This window comes from Lithobates pipiens, unplaced genomic scaffold, assembly GCF_037356315.1.
Source record: "Lithobates pipiens isolate NorthernLeopardFrog02 unplaced genomic scaffold, aLitPip1_a1.2 Scaffold_8, whole genome shotgun sequence".
NCBI lineage: Eukaryota > Metazoa > Chordata > Amphibia > Anura > Ranidae > Lithobates > Lithobates pipiens.
Window position 1 is genome coordinate 484,890,479 of NW_027507903.1, and position 19,573 is coordinate 484,910,051.

General features: G+C 46.6%; 1 protein-coding gene across 13 annotated transcripts in view; it reads right to left on the bottom strand.

The window, feature by feature from the left end:
- Positions 1–9,104, bottom strand: part of WNK1 (WNK lysine deficient protein kinase 1) — a 233,590-nt gene extending 224,486 nt beyond the window's left edge. For 7 of the 13 annotated variants that reach the window (XM_077468930.1, XM_077468935.1, XM_077468943.1 and 4 more), the window contains exon 1: positions 7,608–9,104. In XM_077468930.1, coding sequence (XP_077325056.1) covers positions 7,608–8,108 — 501 coding nt within the window. In that variant the 5' untranslated portion in view covers positions 8,109–9,104. The remainder of the gene's footprint in view (positions 1–7,607) is intronic. The other 6 variants (XM_077468938.1, XM_077468937.1, XM_077468944.1 and 3 more) reach the window with 2 other exon arrangements.
- Positions 9,105–19,573: the final 10,469 nt, after the last annotated feature.

Consider the following 19,573-nt stretch of genomic DNA (forward strand, 5'->3'; position numbering starts at 1 on the left):
CAAGTCACACCTAAATGCTTGCAACACTTTATGGGCATTCATATGCGACTCATTGGGGTCAGTTAAGAGCAGAATAACATAATCAGCAAATTGATGACATGGGAGAAGTTATATGAACAAAGTCCTGGAATGGAAGGAACCCCCCCCCCCAAGCTGGGCTTTAAAAACTAAATAGGTTTTATCTACTGCACGAGAGAACCATGCAGTAATTTAACCACTTAAGCCCCGGACAAATTTGCAGCCAAAAGGACCAGGCCCCTTTTTGTGATTTGGCACTGCGCCGCTTTAACTGACAATTGCGCGGTCGTGCGACGTGGCTCCCAAACAAAATTGGTGTCTTTTTTCCACAAATAGAGCTCTCTTTTGGTCACATCTGCGGTTTTTATTTTTTGCGCTATAAACAAAAATAGAGCAACAATTTTGAAAAAAAAATGCAATATTTTTTAACTTTTTTGCTATAAGATCCCCCAAAAAATTATCTAAAAAAAATTTTCTTCCTCAGTTTAGGCCGATACATATTCTTCAAAAATTAGCGATTGATTTGCACAAAAGTTATAGCGTTTACAAAATAGGGGATAGTTTTATAGCATTTATTTTTTTTTACTTGTAATGGCGGCGATCAGCAATTTTTATTGTGACTGCGACATTATGGCGGACACATCTGACATTTTTGGGACCATTGTCATTTATACAGCAATCAGTGCTATTTAAATGCACCGATTCTGGTGTAAATGACACTGGCAGTGAAGGAGTTAACCACTAGGGGGCAGTGTAAGCGTTACGTATGACATTATGTGTTTTTTTTTTATTGTAGGGGGCATGGCCTGGCATGTGACATGATCGTTCTTCCTTATAAAAAGGGAACAGACGATCGGTGACAGCCACACAGGCAAGCTCGTTCTTCAGCTCTGTGACCCGATCGTGGGACACCAGCGGACCCGATCGCCGCTGGTGTCCCACGATCGGGTCACAGAGCTGAAGAACGAGCTTGCCTGTGTGGCTGTCACCGATCGTCTGTTCCCTTTTTATAAGGAAGAACGATCATGTCACATGCCAGGCCATGCCCCCTACAATAAAAAAAAAAACACATAATGTCGGAGCACAGGACTGGGTCGGGTACGCACTGGCGCGCTCACGACCCACGGATGGGCACTTAAAGAATCACGTAACGTTACGTGATTCTGCCGAAGTATATTGGCGTGAAGCGGTCCTTAAGCAGTGAAGAGTCTTATCTTCCCAGTGCAACAATTTAGCTTAAGCTGACTACAATTATAATATACATACCGATTGCATACAAATTGAAAGTGTATAGGTTTGAGCTCATATTACATGGTTTTAGTAAAGCTAAAATTAAAATTGTATAATGAATGGCCAGTCTTCTCACTGAATCAACATCCTTTCCTCTGTCCAGTGAGCTGACCTGAGTATCAACCAAGAAACAGAAAAGTGATCATTCCTGACTAGCAGAGCTGTAAAAGAAGCAACATAATGTATTATAGGGCTAGTTCACACATACATTTCTTTTATCTTAGCTTTTTATTTTCATGAAGATTTATAATTTATTTTTTACAATGCTTTCTTTTTTAAAGGGGGAGGGTGTGTTTTTTGTTTTTTTATTATTTTTTACATTATTTTTTTGTTAATTTATTGCAATTTATCAGCCCTGTTGGGGGGGGGGGGGCTATGGTCTATGGTGAGTTATCAGGGGTCTTAACAGACCTCTGACATCTACCATTTGAGACAGGGAAAGGGACTGGGGACAGAGATTCCCCAGTCCCTTTCTCTGCAGCCTCTGCTGCACTGATAATGAATGGAGAGAAGACAGCGGCTTCTCTCCATTCATTAACTGAGACATCGTAATCACAGGCGGTTGCAATGTTTCAGTTATGTGAATGGACAGAGTCAGTGGTTACTGACTCTGTCCATTCTGGAAACGAAGGAGCCAGGTTTACCGGCTTCTACCTCCGCTCTCCATCCTGGGATACTGAGGGGGGGGGCGCGGCAGCACTGAGGGGGACAGATGCACGGAGGGGGGAGAAGAGAGGGGGGAAAGCATTAGGATTTAAAATAGAGTTACTTTAAATCTTTTTACTATTGATTTAAATTGTGATTTTAAATCAACTCCACCCTGCATGTGACATGCACATATCCAAGCTAATTTAGTCATTATAATCATGACTCAGATTGCGTTCTCAAGCAATTCTTAAGACCACTGCATTTTCAGGATAGGGTTGAGGATTCACTTACATTATCTGGAAGTTAGTCCATGATTACTGAGAACTCAAGACACTGGTTAGTTACATAAATACATCTAGTGTCCATTGATATTACAGGCCTCCCCTATATTGTAGAAGAAACCCAGAGGTGAAAGGCCAAATATTGTCAGAATCCCAAAAAAATTAAAAAAGTTTTGACAAACCACTGTCACCTAGGAGAACAAATATATCAGTCTTAAATTTTTTTTTTTATTCCAAACATGTAAATGCAACAATCAGCATGTTTTGGGGGCATACAACACGTCCCTCATCAGGGCTTTAAGAAAATATGAAAATCGGATAGTATGTACTTGGTATGGCATGGGGTATAAAATAAAAATACTGGGAATCTTTAACCACTTCAACTCCAGAAGATTTTTTCCCCCTTCCTGACCAGAGCACTTTTTACAATTTGGCACTGCGTCACTTTAACTGACAATTGCATAGTAATGCGATTCTGTACCCAAATGAAATTTGTGCGTGCGCGCACACACACACACACACACACACACACGAAAGCTCTATTTGTGTATTTGATCACTTCTGCATTTTTTACGCTATGAAACAAAAGAAGTGTGCCAATTTAAAAAAAAAAATCTTCATCAGTTTAGGCCAATATGTATTCTTCTACATATTTTTGGTAAAACAAATAAAATCTCAAGGGTATATTGATTGGTTTGCACAAAAGTTAGTGTCTAGATACTATGGGAAAGATTTATGGCGGTTTATTTTTTACTAGTAATGGCGGTGATCTGCGATTTTTAGTAGTATTGCAATGGACAGATCAGAGACTTGACATTTTTCGGACCACTGACATTTATAGAGCAATCAGTGCTATAAATATGTACAGATTACTGTATAAATGTCACTGGCAGAGAAGGGGTTAACCCCTTGATCGCCTCCTAGTGTTAACAGTGTTCCCTCACTGTGTTCTATGTGTGGGAATGGGACTAACTAGGAGAGATGACAAATCGCTGTCCTTACTTTGCAGGAACACACAATCCGTCTTCTGTCCTCTGACAGAACAGGGATGTGTGTGTGTGTGTGTGTGTGTGTGTGTGTGTGTGTGTGTGTGTGTGTGTGTACACACACACACGTGCTAGCTCTCATGTACGTGATCACGCCCGCCACGCACATCGGTTCTCCTGCTGTGCGAGCGTGCCTCTGGCAGCACTCATGCACATTCTGGCAAAGAGAGAATAGAGGATTTCACCCAGGAGAGCCATGCCGCAATATGAGCCAGTCGGGAATCGGTTAAGAACTATCACACTAAACAGCTGGCTGGGGTTAACCAATAGCTCAAGCCAGCTGCTTCACGTGACTGAGCAACTATTACTGCTGTACACAAGTTATGCACAAACAAATCCTGTATTCTTCTAGTGATCGGTTTAAAAACCTGTAATTACCCATGTGACATATACCACATAAAACAGTCCTGAGCAAAAACTGGCCCAACCTACTCTACACAAAACATCCCACACACTGAAAGGAATTGGTCAAAACTGGAGCAGACATAATCTGCAGCTGTGTATGGCAACCAATTGGCTTTTAGCTTTCATCTTCAAAGCTCAACTGATAGAAGATGACCGGTTGTCATGCACAGATGCTCCCGATTCTGGATGCTTTAGTTTTGAAAAATGTCTCCTCCACAGTACTACTGTCAAGGTTCTCTGCAGACACAGGACATAACTTGTCACTTCACTGTGCACGCCAACCCCATTCCCACATCGGCTGTATCACACACGGTTCTACTCTGGTTACTGCTTCAATCTACATTGGACTATTTGTATCCACACACCACATTCCTGTCACTGATTGCTTGCACAATTATCACTTCTCTCATTCACTACCAATTAGGAATTACTCACATCCGTACTTTCTCAACAGTCTTCACATTTGATACTGCCTTCAACAATGATCACAAAACAGACGCAACCCAACTGTAGACCTAGCCCCTGTAAAGGTCAAAAGGCCACGGGCAACACACTCATGTTGGAAACCACTAAGCCAAAGTTCACCTTTTAAAAGCGGTTGTATGCCCTAACAAAATATATAACCACTGTAACTTAAAACTGAGCTCTTAATATTTCCTCCCCTTGTGCCCCTTACCCTGACTTCTCTGTGAAGATCAATGGCACATACAGTGGGGGTGGAAAGTATTCAGACCGCCTTAAATTTTTCACTTTCTTATATTGCAGCCATTTGCTAAAATCATTTAAGCTAATTTATTTTCCTCATTAATGTACACACAGCACCCCATATTGATAAACACAGAATGGTTGACATTTTTGCAGATTTACAAAAAAAAGAAAAAAAAAAAACTGAAATATCACATGGTCCTAAGTATTCAGACCCTTTGCTCAGTATTTAGTAGCAGGACCCTTTTGATCCAATACAGCCATGAGTCTTTTTGGGAAAGATGCAGCAAGTGTTTTCACACCTGGGATTTGGGGATCCTCTGCCATTCCTCTCCAATTCTGTCAGGTTGGATGGTAAACATTGGTGGACACCCATTTTTAGGTCTCTCCAGAGATTCTCAATTGGGTTTAAGTCAGGGCTCTGGCTGGACCATTCAAGAACAGTCACGGAGTTGTTGTGAAGCCACTCCTTTGTTATTTTAGCTGTGTGCTTAGGGTCATCGTGTTGTTGGAAGGTAAACCTTCGGCCCAGTCTGGAGGTCCTGAGCACTCTGGAGAAGGTTTTCATCCAGGATATCCCTGTACTTGGCTGCATTCATCTTTCCCTCGATTGCAACCAGTTGTGCTGTCCCTGCAGCTGAAAAACACCCCCAAAGCATGATGCTGCCACCACCATGCTTCACTGTTGGGACTGTATTGGACAGGTGATGCACAGTGCCTGGTTTTCTCCACACATACCGCTTAGAATTAAGGCCAAAAAGTTTCATCTTGGTCTCATTAAACCAGAGAATCTTATTTCTCACCATCTTGGAGTCCTTCAGGTGTTTGCTAAAAAAAACAAAAACAAACTCCATGCGTGCTTTCATGTGTCTTGCACCGGGGGGGGCGGGGGCTTCCGTCGGGCCACTCTGCCATAAAGCCCCGACTGGTGGAGGGCTGCAGTGATGGTTGACTTTCTACAACTTTCTCCCATCTCCCGACTGCATCTCTGGAGCTCAGCCACAGTGATCATTGGGTTCTTTACCTCTCTCACCAAGGCTCTTCTCCCTGATAGAGATGGCAGTCCAGCCAAACCGAGCTAGGAAGGGTTCTGGTCATCCCAAACGTCCTCCATTTAAACATTATGGAGGCCACTGTGCTCTTATTAACCTTAAATGCAGCAGAATTTTTTTTTGTAACCTTGGCCAGATCTGTGCCTTGTCCCAATTCTGTCTGAGCCCTTCAGGCAGTTCCTTTGACCTTGTGATTCTCATTTGCTCTGACATGCACTGTTAGCTGTAAGGTCTTATATAGACAAGTGTGTGGCTTTCCTAAACAAGTCCAATCAGTATAAGCAAACAGCTGGATTCAAATGAAGGCGTAGATACATCTCAAGGATGATCAGAAGAAATGGACAGCACCCGAGTTGAGTTAAATATACGAGTGTCAAAGCACAGGATCTGAATACCCAGGACCATGTGATATTTCAGTTTCTTTTTTAATAAATCTGCAAAAATTTCAACAATTCTGTTCTGTGTTTATCTGTCAATATGGGGTGCTGTGTGTACATTAATGAGGAAAAAATGAACTTAAATGATTTTAGCAAATGGCTGCAATATAACAGAGTGACAAATTTAAGGGGGTCTGAATACTTTCCGTCCCCACTGTACATCGGTCCATTCCCACATGCCAGGGTGCTAGGGGTAACCCTAGACGCTGAACTGTCCTTTCAGGCCCACATACAGTCCCTGTCCAAATCAGGCTGCCTTAGCTTTTCCAACATTTCCAGAATACACCCCTTTTTAACCAATGACACCACCAAGCGTCTAAATCACGCCCAGGTTATTTCTCGCCTCGACTACTGCAACTCCCTCCTCATTAGATTACCTTTACATAGACTATCCCCCTTTCAGTCCATAAAGAATGCCACTGCAAGACTCATCCACCTTACCAACCAGTGTCCTCCACCCATCTCTACCAATCCCTCTACTGTCTTCCACTCACCCAACAAATAAAATTCAAAGTACTAACAATAATGTACAAAGCCAGCCATATCTCTGCCCCCACCTACATCACTAACCTAGTCCCAAAACACCAACCAAACCACTCTCTTCGGTCTTCCCTAGACCTCTTGCTCTCTAGGTCCCTTGTCACTTCTTCCCATGCTCACCTCCAGGATTTCTTCAGAGCTTCTCCCATCCTTTGCAACTCCCTACCCCAATCTGTTTGACTGTCCCCTAATCTACCCATCTTTAGATGATCCCTGAAAACCCTTCTCTTTAAAGATGCCTATCCTGCTTATAACACTGTTTTACTTCCTCTATCAGCTCTTCCCCCCCCCCCCACACCTATTACCTTTTGTATCAATTGACCCTTCCTTTTTAGATTGTAAGCACTAACGAGCACGGCCCTCTGATTCCTCTTGTACCAAATTGTACTGTAACTAATGTCTGCCTTCATTTTGTTAAGTGATGCACAAACTGTTGGCGCAATATAAATCCTGAAGAATAACATTTTTTTTTATTAATAAAATCAGGTCTCTACATACTACAGACATCCACAGTGGTCAACTCTCTGACCTCTACACTACAGACTGTACTGCTTTCACCTCACTATACAAACACAGAACCATATACCTCTAGACACTACCGTCACAATTCCAGTCATTGCTCAAGTTTCTAAAGACTGAAAATACCATCATCCTTCATGCCTCTGGAAGTCTCAGACCGCACTGCTATCACCCCTCAAACTTCTTTATACAACACCCCCTGCTGTCACCACCATTTCTGTATATAAAAGCCCACTGCTGTCATCCCTCTGACTACAGAAAGCCCCAACACTACCATCTCTATTATTTCTCATGCCCAACACAACTGAGGCCCCAGCTGTCACCCTCAGGCCTCCATACCCTCCTGTCATCCTTCAACCCCCCCCATGTCCCCTGTCAGGCCTCCATATTGTCATCCTTCACCCCCCCCCCCCATGTCACCTATCGAGCCTCCATACTGTCCCCCTTCACCCCCCCCCACCTCCAATGTTGTCACCTATCAGGCCTCCATACTGTCCTCCACCCCCACCATGTCACCTATCAGGCCATCATACTGTCATCCTTCATCCCCCCATGTTATCACCTATCAGGCCTCCATACCCTCCTTTCACCTCTCACCCCTCTGCCATGGGAGGAGGATGAGTGGTGGCGCACAGAGTACACGTCATTGCCGTGTCCCCTCCTCACCTGCAGCTCACACCAGGCCACTTCCACGGTGGTCTCCGTGTCCAGCCCCTTGTAGACAGTCTTGAAGGAGCCCCGGCCAATCTCGATGTCAAACTTGAGGAAGCGGCCGTCCGGGGAGAAGCCCACCGCCTTGGTCTCCAGCTCCTCGTTATCGTCCTGCTGCTTCTCCTCTTGTACGGCCGGCCGGGTGACGTGAACGACTGGGGCCAAAACGACAGGCTCGGGGGTCTCCTCCTCGGGGGGCGCGGTGGGAGGGGAGGCCGGGCCGGAGTCGGGCGGGGAGCCAGCGATGCAGTGTTGGTTGGTGGAAGGAAGTTCCAGAGCCGTGGCGTTGGAGTCGCAGATGACGCTGCGGCGAAAGAAGCGGTGCTCGGCCTTGTCCTTATCCATGGTGTGGCGGCGGCGCCGGAAATCGTCAGGCCGGCTCTGGACCTCCTCCCTGGGGGCCAGCGAGCTGTCCGAGCTCGAGCCATTAGAAGGCCGCGGCGGGGCGAGGGACATTGTATCCGGAAGGAAGGCAGAGAGTTCTCTCAGCGGGGGTCAGGGCCCTGGGCGGGCAACGGGCTGTCGGTCGGCTCCCACGACCGGAGCTCACAGGCCATGCTGGGAGCGGAACATGAGACGCGGTGGCGGCTTCTTCTTCTCTTGACAGGAATCGGCACGCACCCACTCCTCCCCCTTCACTCTCCTTACTGGCCGAATGGCGCGCACAGAGCGCGACGGGTCTCTGGCGCGCACAGAACGCGCCGAGGCACGCCCACCAACAACTCTATTCACCTATCGTTGTTCTCCTCACGACCCAGTGCCGCCCACTATTACCCTATCCCCTCTTCCCAAATCTGCGATAGGATCTTTTGCAGACCGGGCCGCGCCCACTAAACTGATAATACCCGCCCTCTTCGCTTGTGACAGCTCTAACCGTGCCTACTTTGACTGACCCCGCCCCTATCGCCTGTCACAAGACGCCTCTACCTAACAGCGCCCACTAACTGTATGTACCCACCCCCTCCGCTTTATGACATAACACTATCGAGCCCCGCCCTTTCTTCCGTGATAGGTCGCCTCGAAAGATGACCACGCCCACGAAATAGCAATGCCTGCCTCCTCCGCGTGTTCTCTATGCGTCCATAAAGCCCGATCCCACCCACCTGTGACAATGTCTCAACAGAGAGCTCACTATTTACCCAACAACTTCCCCCATTACTGGAATTCTTCTTGAAACCTGGCCACGCCCACTAAAAATCCCCGCCCCCCAAGTTTGAGATAAACTGGAGTCTTCTCAATTAATCAGGCAACTGGACACCCGCCCTCCGTTTTTTTAAGTCTTAAGCTGCGCCTAACTCGAGAAACCCCGCTCCAACCAGCTTGGGACACGTTCCGCGCCCCAGCACAAAGTGAGGGGATGAAGCTCCAAGGACCGCCGCCAGCCACCGCTCCATACACCGTCCAGTACAGCGCTGGGCCAGCTCCGACGGGCTCAGCGCTACTAAGACACGCCTACTAACACTGGCTAGTCTCCGCCCTCCACGCCGCATGTGACAAAGGCCTGTCCACGCCCATTGTTTGGTTTGGGCTTGGTTAGACACGCCCACTAGGAGGAGATTAATAGTAACGCCTCCAAGGCAGTGATGTTCACAGGCTTCATACCGCTCCCTGCCCTGAGGAGGGGGGAGGAGGTGATGTCAGTGGCTGCAGTAAGAGATAGTGACCAGCGTGCGAGACATCAGTCAGATCCGGCCAAAGTCTGATTTCTAGGGATTATGATGGTCGTACAGCTTGCGATCTAGTTGTACTCATGCCTGCTACACGCAATGAGATTATCAGACGAATGATCGTCTGTTTTTTTTTGTTTTTTTTGCGTGCTAGTCTCAGATCGAATCTGAAGAGTTTACCAAAGTCATGAAAATTTGCGTACGACAGAATAAAAATGACAACTGTACTGATTAAATGAAAATCGTGCAATCTGGCATTGTACAAGTTTTTTTTCCATGCATGTCCAATCAAATAATATCAGATGAACGTTCCTGATCAGCTCTAGAAAGCTCTGTAATAACGATCATATTATCGTACGATCGCTCCTAAATCTGTATTTTTCGTACTATTTTCGGATCGTGTGTACAGGCATGAAATTTATAGAATGCTGGTGCCTGGTACACACGATGAGATGATCGGAGGATTTTTTTTTTTGCATTAGACTCATATTGAAAATAAAGGGGGTTACTAAAGCTACAAAGATTATTGTACGACAGAATAAAAATTTGGAAGTGATGTCATGTGTTGTATTTTCAGACGATAACTGTACTAAAATTGTACGATCCGATGCAGTACGAGAAAAATTTTCATGTTTGCCCCATCTAATCATTTTGGTTGGACTGTCGTGATGAGCTCTTCAGATCTGCGTACTACCGATCAGATTATTGTACAGTCGATTCGAAACTGAATTTTTGATAAGATTTTCTGATTGTATGTATGGGCCTTAAAGGAGTTGTAAAGTCAGAAGTTTTTTTTATCTTAATGTATTCTATGCATTAAGATAAAAGCCTTCTGTGTGCAGCAACTGACCCCCCCCCCCCCCCCATACTTACCTGAGCCCCATCTCTCTCCAGCGATGTCCACAAGTGTCTCAGCCGTCCGAGATTCTCACTTCTGATTGGCTGAGACACAGCAGCAGCCCCATTGGCTCCCGCTGCTGTCAATAAGAGTCAGTCAACCAATCAGGAAAAAATGGGGTGGGGCATTGCCGCGGCTCTCTGTATGAATGGACACAGGGAGCTATGACGTGGCTCGGGTGCCACCATAGCCAGCTGCTTGTTGTGGGGGCACCCGACAGAAGGGAGGGGTCCGAAGCATCCAAGAGGGTCCCGAGAAGAAGAGGATCTGGGCTGCTCTGTGCAAATCCACTGCACAGGGTAGGCAAGTATAACATCTTTATTATTTTTATTGTAAAAAAAAAAAGACTTTAAAATCACTTTAATGTGTAGGGCTTTTTAAGTAATTTACTCTTAAAGGGATTGTAAAGTGAATTAAAAAAAAACAAAAAAAAACAAACATGTTATACTTAACTCCACTGTGCAGCTCATTTTGCACAGAGTAGCCCCGAACCTGCTCTTCTGGGGTCCCTCAGCGGCTGTCTCGGCTTCCTCCCGCAGGTGCTTCTCACGTTCATGCGAGCTCCCTCGCATGGTGAGAAGCATCTGCGGGCGCGCTCCCGTGATACAGCCGGCGGCTATTGCCGCTCGCTGTATCACATGGCCCCGCCCCCCAGCGCTCCGCGTCAGTGGATGTGATTGACAGCAGCGCGAGCCAATGGCTGCGCTGCTTTCCATCTATCCACTTCAGCCAATCAGCGGCCAGGCTGAACGGTGGAAAGGACGTAGAATGCATTAAGGTGAAAAAACATTTACCTTTACAACCCCTTTAAGTAATGGATATTTTTATGGCAACAAAATAACTGGGGCAGGTTAGAAACCTGTAGCTTTCTACTCCCGAAGCCGCCATCACATAGGGTCTCTCTGTGCTGTAACATGCTCTGACTTTCCCACGGGTGGAGAGAGTCTGAAATGCAGTTGTGAAGATAGCTGCATCCTTCATCAATTACAGTTAGACACTTTGGGGGTTATTTACTAAAGGCAAATCCACTTTGCACTACAAGTGCACTTGGAAAGTGCATTCACTGTAGATCTGAGGGGAACATGCCGCGAAAATAAAAAATAGAATTTTAGCTTGCACAGGATTGGAATTTCCCCTCAGATCTACAGCGGCGGCACTTTCAAGTGGACTTGTAGTGCAAAGTGGATTTTCCTTTAGTAAATAAACCTCTATGTCTTGATTGCTTTGGCATTATTGGTATGCACTGCATCCTTATCTGGCAATGCAGCCTCATCACACCTTCTTATGATGGCTATGTCCAAGCACTTTAGGTACAGCCTGCTTTAAAAGAAAAGTATCACAAAGATTTATTGCCATACTTCTCTTTTTGGTCAGAGGAGTACACTTATTTCTGCATTCCTGTGACCTAAAATCAGACACAAGGCTGGTCCAGGCTCTGGAAGGATCTTGACTTTACTGGCAACTGGCTCAACCTGTCAATGCCACTAAGAGCCTGAGCCAGCCAGGTCTGCCCCCTCCACAGCCCGACATTCCGGTTAGTGCTAGAGCGGTGGCTGACAGTCCTCGCTTATTGCTCAGAGCAACGTCAGCTGGTGCTCAAAAGTTTTGTGGGGGAGCAAACACACTGAAAAATACTGAACACATCAATTGCAGCCTCAATTGCAGCCTCACTGTCCCCATCAAATGCAGCCATTGTGCCCATCAAAGGCAGGCACTGTGCCCATCAAACACAGCCACTTTTGCCCATCATATGCAGCCACTTGTGCCCATCATATGCAGCCACTTATGCCCATCAAACGCAGCCACTTGTGCCCATCAAGCGCAGCCACTTGTGCCCATCATATGCAGCCACTGTGCCCATCATATGCAGCCACTTGTGCCCATCATATGCAGCCACCTGTGGCCATCAAACTCAGCCATTTGTGCCCATCATATGCAGCCACCTGTGCCTATCAAACGCAGCCACTTGTGCCCAACATATGCAGCCACTTGTGCCCAACATATGCAGCCACTTGTGCCCATCATATGCAGCCACTTGTGCCTATTATATGCAGCTACCATGCCCTTCATATGCAGCCACTTGTGCCCATCATATGTAGCCACTTGTGCCCATCAAACGCAGCCACTTGTGCCCATCAAACGCAGCCACTGTGCCCATTATATGCAGCCACTTGCCCATCAATTGCAGCCTCACTGTCCCCATCAAATGCAGCCATTGTGCCCATCAAAGGCAGGCACTGTGCCCATCAAACACAGCCACTTTTGCCCATCATATGCAGCCACTTGTGCCCATCATATGCAGCCACTTATGCCCATCAAACGCAGCCACTTGTGCCCATCAAACGCAGCCACTTGTGCCCATCATATGCAGCCACTGTGCCCATCATATGCAGCCACTTGTGCCCATCATATGCAGCCACCTGTGGCCATCAAACTCAGCCACTTGTGCCCATCATATGCAGCCACCTGTGCCTATCAAACGCAGCCACTTGTGCCCAACATATGCAGCCACTTGTGCCCAACATATGCAGCCACTTGTGCCCATCATATGCAGCCACTTGTGCCTATTATATGCAGCTACCATGCCCTTCATATGCAGCCACTTGTGCCCATCATATGTAGCCACTTGTGCCCATCAAACGCAGCCACTTGTGCCCATCAAACGCAGCCACTGTGCCCATTATATGCAGCCACTTGCCCATCAATTGCAGCCTCACTGTCCCCATCAAATGCAGCCATTGTGCCCATCAAAGGCAGGCACTGTGCCCATCAAACACAGCCACTTTTGCCCATCATATGCAGCCACTTGTGCCCATCATATGCAGCCACTTATGCCCATCAAACGCAGCCCCTTGTGCCCATCAAACGCAGCCACTTGTGCCCATCATATGCAGCCACTGTGCCCATCATATGCAGCCACTTGTGCCCATCATATGCAGCCACCTGTGGCCATCAAACTCAGCCACTTGTGCCCATCATATGCAGCCACCTGTGCCTATCAAACGCAGCCACTTGTGCCCAACATATGCAGCCACTTGTGCCCAACATATGCAGCCACTTGTGCCCATCATATGCAGCCACTTGTGCCTATTATATGCAGCTACCATGCCCTTCATATGCAGCCACTTGTGCCCATCATATGTAGCCACTTGTGCCCATCAAACGCAGCCACTTGTGCCCATCAAACGCAGCCACTGTGCCCATTATATGCAGCCACTTGCCCATCAATTGCAGCCTCACTGTCCCCATCAAATGCAGCCATTGTGCCCATCAAAGGCAGGCACTGTGCCCATCAAACACAGCCACTTTTGCCCATCATATGCAGCCACTTGTGCCCATCATATGCAGCCACTTATGCCCATCAAACGCAGCCACTTGTGCCCATCAAACGCAGCCACTTGTGCCCATCATATGCAGCCACTGTGCCCATCATATGCAGCCACTTGTGCCCATCATATGCAGCCACCTGTGGCCATCAAACTCAGCCACTTGTGCCCATCATATGCAGCCACCTGTGCCTATCAAACGCAGCCACTTGTGCCCAACATATGCAGCCACTTGTGCCCAACATATGCAGCCACTTGTGCCCATCATATGCAGCCACTTGTGCCTATTATATGCAGCTACCATGCCCTTCATATGCAGCCACTTGTGCCCATCATATGTAGCCACTTGTGCCCATCAAACGCAGCCACTTGTGCCCATCAAACGCAGCCACTGTGCCCATTATATGCAGCCACTTGCCCATCAATTGCAGCCTCACTGTCCCCATCAAATGCAGCCATTGTGCCCATCAAAGGCAGGCACTGTGCCCATCAAACACAGCCACTTTTGCCCATCATATGCAGCCACTTGTGCCCATCATATGCAGCCACTTATGCCCATCAAACGCAGCCCCTTGTGCCCATCAAACGCAGCCACTTGTGCCCATCATATGCAGCCACTGTGCCCATCATATGCAGCCACTTGTGCCCATCATATGCAGCCACCTGTGGCCATCAAACTCAGCCACTTGTGCCCATCATATGCAGCCACCTGTGCCTATCAAACGCAGCCACTTGTGCCCAACATATGCAGCCACTTGTGCCCAACATATGCAGCCACTTGTGCCCATCATATGCAGCCACTTGTGCCTATTATATGCAGCTACCATGCCCTTCATATGCAGCCACTTGTGCCCGTCATATGTAGCCACTTGTGCCCATCAAACGCAGCCACTTGTGCCCATCAAACGCAGCCACTGTGCCCATTATATGCAGCCACTTGCCCATCAATTGCAGCCTCACTGTCCCCATCAAATGCAGCCATTGTGCCCATCAAAGGCAGGCACTGTGCCCATCAAACATAGCCACTTTTGCCCATCATATGCAGCCACTTGTGCCCATCATATGCAGCCACTTGTGCCCATCAAACGCAGCCACTTGTGCCCATCATATGCAGCCACTGGGCCCATCATATGCAGCCACTTGTGCCCATCATATGCAGCCACCTGTGGCCATCAAACTCAGCCACTTGTGCCCATCATATGCAGCCACCTGTGCCTATCAAACGCAGCCACTTGTGCCCAACATATGCAGCCACTTGTGCCCAACATATGCAGCCACTTGTGCCCAACATATGCAGCCACTTGTGCCCATCATATGCAGCCACTTGTGCCTATTATATGCAGCTACCATGCCCTTCATATGCAGCCACTTGTGCCCATCATATGCAGCCACTTGTGCCCATCAAACGCAGCCACTTGTGCCCATCAAACGCAGCCACTGTGCCCATTATATGCAGCCACTTGCCCATCAATTGCAGCCTCACTGTCCCCATCAAATGCAGCCACTCGTGCCCATCAAACGCAGCCACTGTGCCCATCAAATCCAGCCACTTGTGCCCAGTATATGCAGCCGCTGTTCCCATTATATGTAGCCACTTGCCCATCAAATGCAGCCACTTGTGCCCAGTATATGCAGCCATTAAGCCCATCAAATGCAGCCACTGTGCCCAATGACCCCCACCATTCGCGGAGTTTGCTGCACACACCCTCACGGATCGCGGCTCTGGCAGCTCCCCCTCCCCCCCCCCACACACTTGGCTCTGACAGAGCCAAGGGGACTTTCCGTAGCACTGCAGCAGCTCCTCTCAGAGCTGAAACGACCTCCGCTCCAGCACGAGTCTCCTCCGCTCCTCTTCCTAAGCACCAGGCATCCAATAGGGTTGCCCGGCACTTTGGCCAATCAGGAAGCAGATCTGATGCCCTGCCTCCTGATTGGCAGGGAGGAAGGTTAGTGTGGAAATAGTGAAAATGTATTCACTATCGTCACACAATTGGGTGAGATCAGGGCGCACTCTCTGCACCCTGAGCACACCCTATTTTGAAGACTATTAGAGCCTCTGGCTGTAATCAGGTGCTTCAAAAAGTACCACCCCCTTCCAACCCCCGCATAGGAATCATCCATGCATCCGGCGTCCTGAATGGGGCCATGCGCATGGATGGGGGGACATCGCCAATGGCTCAGAGAGAACTGAGGCATAAGTGGTCATGTGATCTCTCAGTTCTTAGCCCTTGTACACACGGTTGGAGATTCCGACAACCAAATCCGTCTGAGTAATTCCAACGGATTAATTCCAGAAGAGGTCCGGAAGTGATGTTGCATACACACGGTCGGACTAAGTTGTCGGAAAATCCCACACATGATCGGAGTATGTCCGATCGGAGCATCTGGTCGGAAAATTTTACAGGCAAGTTGGAAAAGTTGGTCCATCGTATATTCCGATGGAAACAGTCCGATGCAGACCACACACAGTCGGAATATCCGAGAAAACGGTCCGATAGGACACATTCCGATGGAATCTCCGACCGTGTGTACAAGGGTTTAGGCTTAGAGCTAGCAGGATCCCTCCCCCCCTCCCCCCTTTGAAGGATAGCCATTAATTGCTTACACATTGAATTGACAATGGTTATGATTGTATATTTTAATATGTATTTTTTTGTTCTTATGCCGCGTACGTACACACAATTGGAATTTCAGCCAGCAAAAGACCGATGAGAGCTTTTCACCTGAAAATGCGACCGTGTGTATGCTCCATCGGAATTAAGCTGGCCAAATTTCCGACAGAAAAAATTTGAGAGCATGTTCTCAATATTTCTGACGGAAAACTTTCTATCGGAAATTCCAATTGTGTGTATGCAATTCCGATGCACAAAAACTCACGAATGCTCAACTACGAGATGGATCCTATTGGCTACTGGGTATTGAACTTCCCTTTTCTAGTCCTGTCGTACGTGTTGTACATCACCGCATTCTTGATGGTCGGAATTTGGTGTGACTGTGTGTATGAAAGACAGCTTGAGCGAAATCCTGACAGAATTCCATCGGGAAAACCATCAGAGCTTTTTTCCGACCAAAATTCCGATCGTGTGTATGCGGCATTAGAATTTTTCTACTATTTACCTGTACCTATATATGAGATAGGAGGTGGATGCCTCTGCAAAACTCATCAACATATAATCCTTATCTCAGAATACTACCAAGTCAAGCAACTTTTCATCCCGTTAGTGTATATTATTATTATTATTATTATACAGGATTTATATAGCGCCAACAGTTTGCGCAGAGCTTTACAACATGAGGGCAGACAGTACACTTACAATACAAATCAATACAGGAGGGACTAGAGGGCCCTGCTCATTAGAGCTTACAATCTAGAGGTTGATTGGTAGTATGAATGTTTGTGTATTTATGATATATGTTTTTTTACGAAAGCTTTTTAACTGGATGAAATAAAGATTTGTCATTTTTTTAAATATAATTTGATATATTTGTGTCCATTGGAGGGATACTCAAAATCCTACCACATATTTGTACTGTTGGTAGAGCCAACAGGGGACGGCTGCAGTCATATAGGCGAGTATGTACAATTGTTTTTTGATTTCCAAAACTTCTTCTTTGAGGAGAATCTCTTGAAAGAAAAGAAAGTTCTTACAATGTTAGCTGCACTCCACTCAGCCAAGGACCATTTCATCTTTGACGGTAGGACGTTGTTGAAGATTCCATTTGAAGGCATAGTCCACCTTTTGCAAAAATGTAAAAAATGCACCCACCTTAATAAAATTTAAATGTGCATGTATTAAAATTTAGCAAGGAAGTCTGCAGAGCAGTGCAACTGTGATCACAATATCGAGGGTGCACTGCAAAAGCTATACGTCCCAGCCCCAGGTCTGTCTGAATGTACGGATCTTCTGTTACAGGGCTGAAGAAAGTAAACTGTGCACTACAGGTCCTGTCACTTCACCATCCTGCTGCCACTGCTGCATTTTTGGGTCCCACCGCTGTGTTGGCAGATGGGGCTTGTGTTCTTTCCATCCACAGATGCCTGTGAATTGAAGAAACAGGCTGTGTGGCCAGAGCTACACACAGCTGCACTAAATTTAAAAATTCTCCAAGGAGCTGCGCCTTGCTATTTAGGTGTTTGGGTTTCAGAATGAGCAGGCACTGAAATGCATGGGTTTGCTAGTGAACAATGATGCCTCTGCCAAATTATCATTTTATCTTACCACCTACATGGCATTTTGGAGTTTTTAAGTACTTGTTTGTTTTTTTCATATGGAATATTTCTTTGTTTATTTGTTAAGCTGCAATTTTTTTTTTAACCACTTCAGCTCCAGAAGATTTTGCCCGCTTCATGACAAGGCCAATTTTTGCTATTTGACTACTCTAGCTGGAGGTTGCACAGTCATGCAACACTATACCCAAACTAAATTTATATAATTTGTTTCACACAAATAGAGCCTTTTTTGGTGGTATTTGATCACCACTGGGTTCTTTATTTTTTGCAATATAAACGGAAAAAGACTGAAAAAAAAAAAAACGATATTTGTTACTTTCTGCAATAAAACCCGTCCACTAGAAAAAAAAATTGAATTTCTTAATACATTTTGGCCAAAATGCTACATGTTTTTCATAAAAAAAATAAATAAATAAAAAAATACCAGCAAGTTTATATTGATTGGTTTGCATGAAAATTATAGCACCTACAAACTACTAATTAGGGATGAGCTCGGCCATGTTCACATACTCTACATGCAGAGCCCGCAAGGAAGTCGGCGCAGCGCTGCGCTGCGCTAATCACAGGCAGTGAGACATTGCCCGATCTCTTCAGCCGTGCATCAGGGCAATGTCTCACTGCCTGTGATTAGAGCAGCGCTGCGCCAACTTCCTGGCGAGCTTTGCACGTGGAGTATGCGAACACGCCCGAGCTCATCGTTATTACTAATGGCGGCGACCAATGACTTATAGTGGGACTGTGATAGTACAGTCGACAATCTGACACTAACTGGCGCTGGGGGGAACTGACTAACTGCCACTGGCATCACCAGTGACATTACTACAGTGATCAGTGATAATACTATACACTGTCACTGTACTAATGACACTGGCTGGGAAGGGGTTAACATCTAGGGCCATCAAAGGGTTAAATATGTGCCTAACAATGTGTAATATTTATAAAGTGTGCTGCTTTTACTGAAGCCCCGTACACACGATCAGATTGTTGGCCAACCGAGCGTCTGATTTTTGTCTAAAGGGTGTGTGCCAGGAACTTGTCTTGCATACTGACGGTACACAGTTGTCGGCCAACAAACACGAACATAGTGACGTACTACGAGGAATTTCAGCTCTTGAGCACCACCCTTTGGGTCCCTTCTGATAATTTTGTGTTTGGTGAGCACTGATTCCGAGCATGCGTGTTTGAACTTTCGACTTTTGTGTGATGGATTTATGTACTGACCATACGAAAATCAGAGAACAGACTGTTGTCCACCAAAAATTTACTAGCCTGCCATCCAACATTTTGTTGGCCGAAAGTTGGACAACAATTGTCAGAAGGAGTGTACTAACAGTCAGATTTTAGGAAACAGTCTGTCAACAGACAATCCCCTGCCAACAATCTGTGTGTACCAGGCTTAAGAGATCTCTCAGCAGGGATGAGAAACTGACAGATCCCTCCCTCTGTACAGAGCTCTGTGTTGTTTACCAACACAAGAGCTCCGGGCTGTGATTGCACATAGCTAGGGTTGCACTGATACCAGTATTGGTGCCAATACTGAGCATTTGCACAAGTACTCTTGGTCATGCAAATGCTCCAATGCCTGAAACAGGTACCTTTGCAGTGTGATTTTAGCCTATACAAAATGAATGGGTTCAAATGACACTGCAAAGAATCACATTCGATTTGAACAGAAATGTGGTGCGATTCCTGAACGAATCGCATGTGAGTTCCTACACCGCAGCTGTGTGAACCCAGGCTTGTCATAGTGAGTTCAGCCTGGGTTCACAGAGGAGCAGTGCAGGAAACCATATGCAAGT